This window comes from Chaetodon auriga, chromosome 6 (assembly GCF_051107435.1).
Source record: "Chaetodon auriga isolate fChaAug3 chromosome 6, fChaAug3.hap1, whole genome shotgun sequence".
Classification (NCBI taxonomy): domain Eukaryota; kingdom Metazoa; phylum Chordata; class Actinopteri; order Chaetodontiformes; family Chaetodontidae; genus Chaetodon; species Chaetodon auriga.
Genome location: NC_135079.1, coordinates 6,336,706 through 6,346,651, shown reverse-complemented (window position 1 = coordinate 6,346,651; position 9,946 = coordinate 6,336,706). Strand labels below are relative to the sequence as shown.

Genomic DNA, 9,946 nt, shown 5'->3' with positions numbered 1-9,946 from the left:
TGTCTGCTCTGCAGAGTTCATAAAGCATGTTTTCAGCCACTCCGAGCTGAATGTGGCCTGAATGAAAGTCAATAAAAAGTCAGTTTATAAGAGGCTTCACAGCAGGGGAATGCTGCATTCTGGCATTCTTTGCCTTTTGAATGTCTCCATCTAGTGGTGGAGCTACCGTACTGCAGAGGAGTACTTCATGTTCCAAGAGAATAAATGTGCCAAACACCTACTTTACTGAGTCTGTGTGACTCACACATATGTTGCAAAATTCAGTGTTTCGCTGGAATCAAACAGTCTGTTCGAAAAGATGAAGAAGACACAGGAAATTTCAATAATGTGCTTTACAGGAGAAAAACATCAAAGGGGCTCAATGAATTCAATTTAGTTTTTATCTTCATGATGGTCAGCTAGAAAAACACCATCTAACTTTTGCTAAGATGCTGCAATAAAACCCTCAAAATTCACTCATCAGTGCTGAGCTGGGAAGAAATTCTGTGCTTTGAAGTGGATGTTGGGCACTATAACTAAATCAGAGTGTGTCTTTAAAGCTAATATTCTGAAAAACATCCATCGATCCATGCAGACAGAAACATCAGACTTCAACATGAAAAATTTAATTAACGACTAAATAACTCTGGACTCAGAGCGCAGCGTGAGAGCCTCTTTATCTTTAAGACATAAGGGCTCCTCTTTGATACGCCTGAGAAGAAACATGGGATGTGCAAAATTTACAAAGAAAAAAAAAATGTAATTCAAACACTTACGTTGCAGGTTTCTCTTGAGTTTAAAGAAAAAAAAAACACTCACAGGGATTTGGTTCATGTTCAAAACCCCTGAGAAGATGAATATACTTCCAGTTTTAGTATGGTCACTGTAAATAATTTAAAGGCTCATTAGCCACGGCTTGAGCACGGCTCTTATTTTGCTGAAATCAGTGACACTGTAGCATCAGTCCAGGTCCAATGGGACTGGAAACAAAAGGGTTTCAAAGCACCAACTACTCTCAATCCTACAAATCTAACTCAAGTGTGTCATAAAATACTTGAGAGGGAGTAAAAATGAATAAAAATGCCATAAAATCAGTCTTCATGTACTCAAGTACAGCTACACTAGCTGAAACTTAGCTTTTTCATCACCGACTGAGCTCTTCCCTTTTACAAATTCTTGTTTTTCTCTCCTGGAGGGTAAAATCAAGAGTACAACAACGTCAATAACACCATGGCACGAAGTGTGTATATATAAAAACATATATTTATTGTTCTGTTACTGTTGGTTAACTTGATCAACAATAAATGGCGGCGGGCCAGGAGACATACTGTACACATATTCATACAAAGCCTTGGAGAGCTTTTGTTTTTCTGTTCAGTGGCAATTAACAACGCAGAGAGGAAAAAAAACCAGAGCACAGAGAGAAAATCATCGATGTCGGCTGCAGGCCGCACGCCTGACGAACGCTCGGCTCTGACGGCGCGTTCAAGGGTCATTCTTCAGCCTCTTTTCAAAGTGGTTCATCTAAGCAGATAACTTTACAAGAGGGGTAAAAATACTGTACAATGCTCTGAATATTACTGCTGCTCATGGTGCGGCTTGAAGATTAAAAGGTCTTTCCGTCATCAGTGATAACGACTCACCTTTTCCTTCCCCCAAAACAGGCGAGGCTGAAGAAAGTCAAGCTTTAAAAATGAATGAATGATATTTCGACTCTCTACAGACAGAAATAGAGGTGCTCCGTACTCGACAAAATAGTGTGTGGATTAAAATAGATAAAGATTATATATATTTATACTATATATACTATATAAAGGCTTAAATCTCTAGACACAAGGACAGCCACCAGTGCTGTCCACACACATTCCTCAGTACACAAACCCTTTAAACGCAGCAACAAACTCACACCTGCTTTGTCTCATTTTCACTCCATGGACCATTAAGTCTTGTATTGTACATCTGCAGTAAAACGATCACAGGATCCTGATCCCAAAAGTACACCCCCCCCCCACCCCCACCCCAGTGACAAACTGAACGGCTGCAGTTTTCAGATATGAAAAGACAAACTAAACCAGAGCGAGTAAAGTAAACTTTTGAAAGCCTTTCTGCAGCGTCAGTTTGAAAACATCGTCCACTGAGACTAAAAAAAGCACACAGAGTGCTGTTCGCTTCTGAGTTAAAGACGGTTTTCAGGGTGTTGGATCATCAGAGCCACAAACAAACCCATGTGCATAAAACTCCAAACAGTTTCTTCTTGTTTTTAGTGGGGAAGCTGAGGCCTGTGAGCACGAGTTACTTCCACCTGACTCCAGGCTGGAAGATACTGATCAATGACACAGAGCTCATTTCATGAAAGCAGGGAGCATCGATGCGGGATCTGCCGTCCTATTGGCCGGATAGCAACGAAGGGGACGGGACACGAGGCGGGAGGAATGGAGGCGAGTCTCAGTGGTTGAGCGTCTCTTTGGGGCTGTGGTTGATTATAACACATTACAAGTGAAGCAAAGTGGTTCAGTTGGAAGATGAGTGTGTTTCTGAAGGGGCCCAAAAGTCTGTTTCAGTCCAGGCAAACTTTTACATTCCACACGCTGCAAAACAAATCCAATCCAGTTCCTCAAATTCACAGGAACTCCTCTCAGTCTCTCCCGCTCCCATCGAGGAGCGCCGGCGTTCAGGCTGAATGTGCAAATGTCGTCCGTAACACAGAACCGTCCGAAAAACAACTTGACAAGAACAACACGACAGACAATAAGAACTTTTTGCAGTCCCTGAAACATCCCCGTCTCCCATCCACTGTAAGAAGTTCTGCACGGAACTTAACTTTGTTTCTTAAATTGCAGGATTTAACTGAAACGAATCAGTTTATGTGCCACAAAACTAACGGAAGAGAGGACTCGTAAAAGACTGCATAACGTCATATAACCGTTCATAAGCTGTTTCCTCCGAGGAAACAACAAATTACTGATTGCACATACTCGGACAAGAAGCCAAACCATCAGGGCAGTTGTGTCCCATTTTCACTTCAAGGCGTCTAAAACCTGTTAACTGCGAAGCCAAAATTAGCTCAGTGTTCATCGCCTGCCTCAAAGCCCCGCAGAGGTGTCAAGTGTGGTTTGATGCAACAGCATTTATGTGTAACTTTTGTTCGTTTCAGCTCCAGACTGGCTTTGACACTTCAGTGTTTTGAAGTGAGCTTCAGCCGCGCAAACACTGAGATTAACCAATAAATGTAGTCGCTGTTTTGCATTTTGTAATGATCTGAAATAAGCATCTCGGGTTGAAACTCCAAACTCCAAACTCTCAAAACTGACTATCTGTGGCAGATCTTTGGCTTTAGTGGTAAAACACATTTCACTTTTGGATCAGTTTGGATAAAAAATATACGTATCTCACCCTGATTATATTTGATTTTGAAGAGGAAAAATCCATCAATGGTTCGAAAGTTCTTTCTTCTTCTGATTTCCCCCCTTTCCCTTCACTTCAAATGGCCTCCCTTCATTTCTCTTTTTAGTCTCTACAGATTTCAAATCTGCATCTTTTGAAGAACTGTTGCTTAAAATACAACACCATGCGATGGTGAGTTAAATCTCCATTTCTGATGCTTTCACAAGTTTTCTCTCCCCAAGCTGACTACTTTGAGAAAATCCAACTGAGCATCTTCAGATGTGTGATGAAACTTTTCTGTAAAATAGCAATGTGTAACAAATCTCAAATTTATTCCAAACCCTTGAGACAGCTGCCATGCAGACTGTTTCTAACTTATAGCTTTCACAGCTCTGTCGTCTCGCAGAGCCACAGTTCACTCACACATTTAGTAAATCTAGAACTGGTGGAGCTACAACACATGTGAGTTCTGACCAGCTAAAGGAAGTCACTGTGTCACTTTGTCTTGGACTGGATTGGAGCCACTTCACCTGCTGGACTCTCACGCCTCCCGCTGCTGTTAATGAGCGCTCAGAATGACGGTGATGATGAAGCCCGGCGTGCTCGATGGGAACGCAGCCGCTCGCTCTGTGGACTGATTCGTCCATGAAGAAAACACAGACATTGCACAACCAGCTGTTTAGTTTTAGGTGAGCGCTGCGGCTGCTGCAACAACAAAGCTGACTATTAGCTTACATCACACATTAGCGTCAGCACAGGGACCACACGGGGGAAGTTGGATCTGTTGCCATAGTAACAGCTGGGTAGAGGAGCTCAGAGTGGCTGTGACTGAGTCAGGTGGAGGGTGTGTGCGTGATGTGTTTGCGTTTGGTTCGGTGCTGTGTGCGCGGCCTGGCTCTGGGTCTGAGCGTGCGGCTGCTGCAGGATGTGCACCACCCGGCTCAGCGTGTCCGTGGTGGCAAACGCCAAGTACTGGCAGCACAGCCAGTCCTCCAGGCTCACGCCGCACGCCGTGTCCAGCGAGCGCTCTGCGAACTTGATCATCATCAGTGTCCGCTTCAGGTCCAGCCAGTTCTGGAGGGTGGCCTCGCGCTGGCTGGAAGTGGCCCCTGACATGGGGCCTGTGCTGCTGCAGCCCAGCGCCTGGAACAGGTCCTCGCGAGGGCCCCAGAGCAGGCACTGCAGGCAGGCCCGGGCCTCCGACATGCGGATCCTTTCCGAGGGGTTGACGGTGAGCAGCAACCGGGCCAGCTGCTGCAGACCCTGCGAGTACAGCGACCTGATGGGGAGCGGAGGCAGGTCCGCCCAGGTGTACTCCCGCTCCTTCAGCTCCGGCGTCTCCTCGAAGGGGTTGGGGCGGTGCAGCATCTCATAGATGAGAATCCCAGTCTGGAACTCGTCGCACTTGCGGTACTGAGTCGCTGTGACGATTTCGGGGGCCAGGCGAGACTGGTCGCGCAGCGTACCAGGGTCGGCGGCCATGAGAGTGCTCTTCTGTTTTGCTTGGGAGAAGTTACTGATGATGAGGCGGGCGGGGCAGGTGGCGTTGGCGGCAGCTGCTGCAGCACTGGCAGAGCTTGCGCCCGAACTGCTGCTGCTGCCGTTGCTGTTGTTGTTGGGCTCGAGAATGTCCAGGTTCCAGGGGTTGCCAGGTTGGCAGTGCACCAGCAGCAGGTTTTCCAGCCGCAGGTCACAGTGGGTCACATGATAAGGTTTCATGTGCTCCAGGCCGGAGCACAGCTGCAGCAGCAGGAGACACACCTGTCGCTCGTACAGCTCCGGGTTATGAGTGTGTCGCGCCACGCCTTCTCGGACAAAGTCAGCCACCGTCTGGAAGGGCACCTCCCGTGTGATGACCACCACTCGGCTCTTCAAGCGGCCGGCGGCGTTCATGTGCCCCGCTGCTGGAGTTTCATCTAATTTCCCATTTGGAGCTTTGGAGTCTGTCGTCTTGGTTTCAGTCTTGATCTCTTTCTCTTTCTCCTTCAGCCCGTTCACATCTTCCACCTCCTCCTCTTCCTCCTCCTCCTCGTCTTCCTCCTCTTCCCAGGGCAGCAGGCGGGTGGGCACATCAGCCAGGAAGTGGCCGCAGTCTTGCTGGATGTTGAAGTTCACGGCCAGGCTCTGTCTCACTGCGAGGCTGTGGAAAAACTGCTGCTGGGTCTCCTTCACTTTGCTCCGACAGATCTGGAGAAAGGAAAGACAAGAACGAGCATGTTAACATCAAAGTGAGGCTTGCTGAGAGCTGATAAATCTCTCATGATGACATTATTTACACCTTAAACTTGCCAAATTACCAAGACTGGCAAAAATATTCCCAATTCCCATGAAAAGACAAGAACCTACTAACAAGTACTGTCTGTACTTGTACAGTAAGTAAGCCTGATACTTCTTATTCCTCTGTGCCTCCATCGTGACTCCTTCACCAAAAACCACAGTGCCCAAATTCAGCCTTGTAAAAAAATGAAACTATATATTTGAGACCTGTTCTAAAGACTTCCATCTTCAGTTGGGATGAACGGGTTTGGGGATGAGATGGTATGAAGCACTGAGGGGCAGCCTAAAGGTCAGGGTCGAACATGTCGTCGGACCAGGTCTTTGTTTTTGATCCGGAGAGCCACGTTCGATGGGTGTGTGGAAAAGCCAGAGTGTGTTTGCAAAGAAAGCTGAGCTAGCTTGAAAACAGGACTGGATATCAAACTTTTTGAGGGCCGGTACTTGACAAATGATTTTAGGAAGCAGAGATTCACCATGGCAGAACTTAAACACTCCACATGCAGCTTCTTCTTCTTCTTCCTCAGTTTGATCCAGTGTTAGCATTAAGAGGACAGTTAGCTGACCTCTGAACCACAGAGGTTTCACATCATTAAAGTACTGGTTGAATGACACAAAACCAGTTAGTTTCAACACTTTAGTGCTTATCACCCTGTGAAGTAGGAATGAATGTTGGATTGTTGGTTTTGGAAAGTTACAAAAATGGTTGGACTCTTTATTTCAGTGTTCTCTCTCTGAAAGACTTCTGTCATTCCTAAAAATCCTCCACAGCTTGACATTAAAGAGACTGCTGCTCATTTCAATGAAATAAAATAAATTCAGACCAACATCAGAGATTGTCCCTTCTCTGCCATGAGAGGCTTTAAACAGACCGCTAACCTTCAGCAACATCAGGAGCAAAATCCATCATTTTATCAGAGAATCCACAGAAGAATTCAAAGATCAAAGGTGTTTTCTGTTCCAAAACTCTCTGTAACACTCCGTTCCTGCACAACACTGCAGCTCATGGCTTTAATGATAGATAGAGCGGTGAGGAGCAGAGACTCCAGGTTGTCAGAGACATCAGTGCGAGCGCCTCTCTGTCTCTCCACGCTTTGATCACAGCACAGAGAAGAGAGGACGATATGATCGCTCTCTGCCGATGTCACAACATTCACTAAAATACTCACAAAGAGAGAGAAGTCACGACGTATTACTGAGATATTTTTGGTTGAAAGTACCTTAACTTCTTTTCATATCGATGGTGTGAGGGTTTATTAGGAATTATCTTACGGAGAGAGTCTGTCTCACTGTTGCACCAACATCAGCAAACATTTCAGTGACAAATAGGATCGAAAATGTTGTTTGGATTCAGAGAAAGAATCTTTGGGCACAAACAAAGTATATTTCTCGACACAGCAGCTTTAAATCGTTCATCATTTCTGATGTCATGTTTCGTAAAGGCTGACATCATTTGACTGACATTTCATCAGTACTCTTTAAAGGTGCAGTGCATTTTTATTTATTCATATATGAAAATATTGCGGTGCAGAAGACTGAACATGCTGGAAATGCAACAAGGTGATAAGACTTCAGGTGTCTGAGGTTGAATTTTTGGTCATACTTTATATTAAGCTACACATTTTCACCATTATCTCGGCATATTAGTGGCATTTTGGCACTTCATTAGTCATTCTAAAGCACTCATTAATGTCAGACAAAAGCCTTAACAGGCGTACAACAAAAGCCGTTTTCTTTGTTTTTGAGTACAATTTTCTTGGAACTCTTAATTAGGACAATCGATCTTTGTAAATGTATAATACAATGATAACATCATCATGATGGGAGTCAACTAAGAGTCAATATGTGATAACACTGAATTATCTGCGTGCTCTGTATCTTGTGAAAAACTTGTCTTGTGATTTGAATGACTCTGGGGTGAAGACCTGCAGCAGTGGATTCCTTTCACACACAAGCCGCTGTGTAACTGCGAAGGAATGTGCGCGTTCACTGGATGCACTCGTTTTGACACGTTGGCTCAGACGCTGCAGCTGCCTGCTGATCTTTGTTTGAGGACGCTGCTGGAGAGTTCTCACTGTTTCGATGCTGTATTTTGTAAGCAGTGTCGCTGGCTGTAACACACGGCAATCAATTATTGTTGCCTCATTTCCTAAATGCTGACATTTCAGAGATACTTTCAAGCTTTAAGGCGCTCTGACTCTCGCTGAATTCCCCCGAGAGTCAAGGACTCACACAGACGCGCTCCAGGTGGATTACGAATAATTAGCACCGCATTAAAAATATCACAGCGTGTAAAATCTTATTTTCAGGAGAATCAACTACACTTACGGGGTTACGGAAGGCAGGAGCACAACTGGGCCACATTAAAATGGAGAATTGGGGAAAGTTTAATTGGGCCCGTTTGTGTTCGGCTGCTTCTTCTGCTCCTGGTTGCCTTATTTATGGATGAGCATCATAAAAAAACAAGAGTTTCTCTTGAGCCTGCTGCTAATGTGAAGGCAAAGCTTTGAAGTGCTGTGGAGAGCAGAGAGCTTCACATCCTGTGAATAATGCAACCTTCATCCATATCTGCTTTGTATTAAGCTTCAGAACTCTTCCGGCAAGCTCTGCCCTGGACCCCCACCTCTCTCTCTCACTCACACACACACACTCACACACACACACTGTACCACAAGCAGGCAGAACTGCTACCCTCACACCATTATGCATACGTATATATAGATATATAAACACTCGTGCATGCACACACAGGTTCTATTACACAAGGACGTGCCCTGGAGTCTCAAAGTTTAAGTGCCAATTTTTCAGCACAAACACCCTCCTCCACCTGGGCTGAGGCAGAGGGAGAGGGAGGAGACTCCTCAACACAAAAACAAATCACAAGGATTTAATAAATCTACTACAAGGACAGCAAACACGAGACTCCAGATGTATTTAAGATTCCTTCTGGATGGGGGGAGGATTCAAAGCTAGGACTGAAAAACAAACACTAATGAATTCAAACTAATGAGATGCCGAAAATAAGCTGTTTGTCGCAACATTTGGTAAAAGCACACTGTATGAACTGAATACTTGAAAGACTGTGATCGGAAAGTGGGACAAACTAGCTTAAGTTAGTATATGTTTCAGGGTCATTCACCTATGAAATATCAGAAAATAACAACAAAAAAAAAAAAGAGTCTCAGGTGACCTTTAATTGTCTTGCTTTGTCCAATCAACATACTGAAAGCCAAAGATTTTATGCTATATCACAAAACAAAGAAAGGCAGCAAATAATCCACTGCAGGTAAACGTGGTAAATCGAACCGGAGGCAGTTCTGCTCGTGAGCAAACTGATCTAGAAACAGCATCACACATCTCACCTTGATGGCGTAGTTGACCAGTGGGTCCTTGGCGTAGGAGGCGGTGTAGTACACGGCATCCCCCGCCTCACAGCAGGGCTTCCCAGTAGTCAGCCTGAAGTGGGACCAGCTGTCAGTGCCAAATCTCAAGTGATCCTTCTGACCAGCCATGAAACGGTCCTCGCACTTTGTCGCCAGCTTCCGCAGCGTGTCCGTGTGGAGCCCTCGGATCCTTCCCACCACCTCGTCCCAGCTGTCCAGCCCCCTGTAAAGAGCAGGCCTCTGGGGTTTGGAGCCTCCAGCAGCAGCGCCTCGACCTGTTGTCCGACCCCTTCCAGCCAAAGACTCTGTGCTCGGGTAGACCCTCCTCTCTCTGCCAGTGCTGGAAGTGGGTGCAGCAGATGCAGGCTGAGGAACCAGGGAGGACATGCTGTTAGTCGGGCGGCCCTTGTTGGTAGCCGTGGCAGCCAATGGCCTCTCCAGGGAGTCGCCGCTCTCGTGGTCGTGGGCTCGATGAGGCTCTGAGCTGAGAGAGGAGCTCTGGCTAGCGGTCTCCCACGTGGAGTCCAGGTCGTAGAGAGGGTTGGCTACACTCAGGTTCGTGCCCCCAGGTTTAGCCTCAGCCCGAGGTCTCAGGGCTCCCTGGGCTGGCTCTTTCACTCCAAGGTTGGGTTCAGTGCTGGAGCGAGGCACAGCCTTCTTAGGCAGTGGTGGCGGTGTGGCTTTAGCAGCTGGCTGGTCGGCAAGGCTGTCCAGGTCAATGGAGGCCAAGGTATCGTTGGATGCTTTGATGTTCCGGGGCTGCTTCAGTGGGATCATGTTGGCTCTGGATTGACCTGCAGGAAGATAAGAACACGTGTAGAATCAATGAAAGTGCTTACACCACTGAACCACACAGAACTGGGCGGAGAGCAGAATGAAATACACATGTCAGTTTCAAACATCAAAGACAACTGAAGCAAATTTAG

At 46.2% G+C, this 9,946-nt stretch overlaps 1 protein-coding gene across 3 annotated transcripts in view; it reads right to left on the bottom strand.

The window, feature by feature from the left end:
• Nucleotides 1-1,224: 1,224 nt before the first annotated feature.
• Nucleotides 1,225-9,946, bottom strand: part of peak1 (pseudopodium-enriched atypical kinase 1) — a 94,916-nt gene continuing 86,194 nt past the window's right edge. For all 3 annotated transcript variants that reach the window (XM_076733026.1, XM_076733027.1, XM_076733028.1), the window contains 2 exons: nt 9,000-9,814; nt 1,225-5,550 (listed from right to left, as the gene is read on the bottom strand). In XM_076733026.1, the coding sequence (XP_076589141.1) occupies nt 4,177-5,550; nt 9,000-9,814 (2,189 nt within the window). In that variant the 3' untranslated portion in view covers nt 1,225-4,176. The remainder of the gene's footprint in view (nt 5,551-8,999; nt 9,815-9,946) is intronic.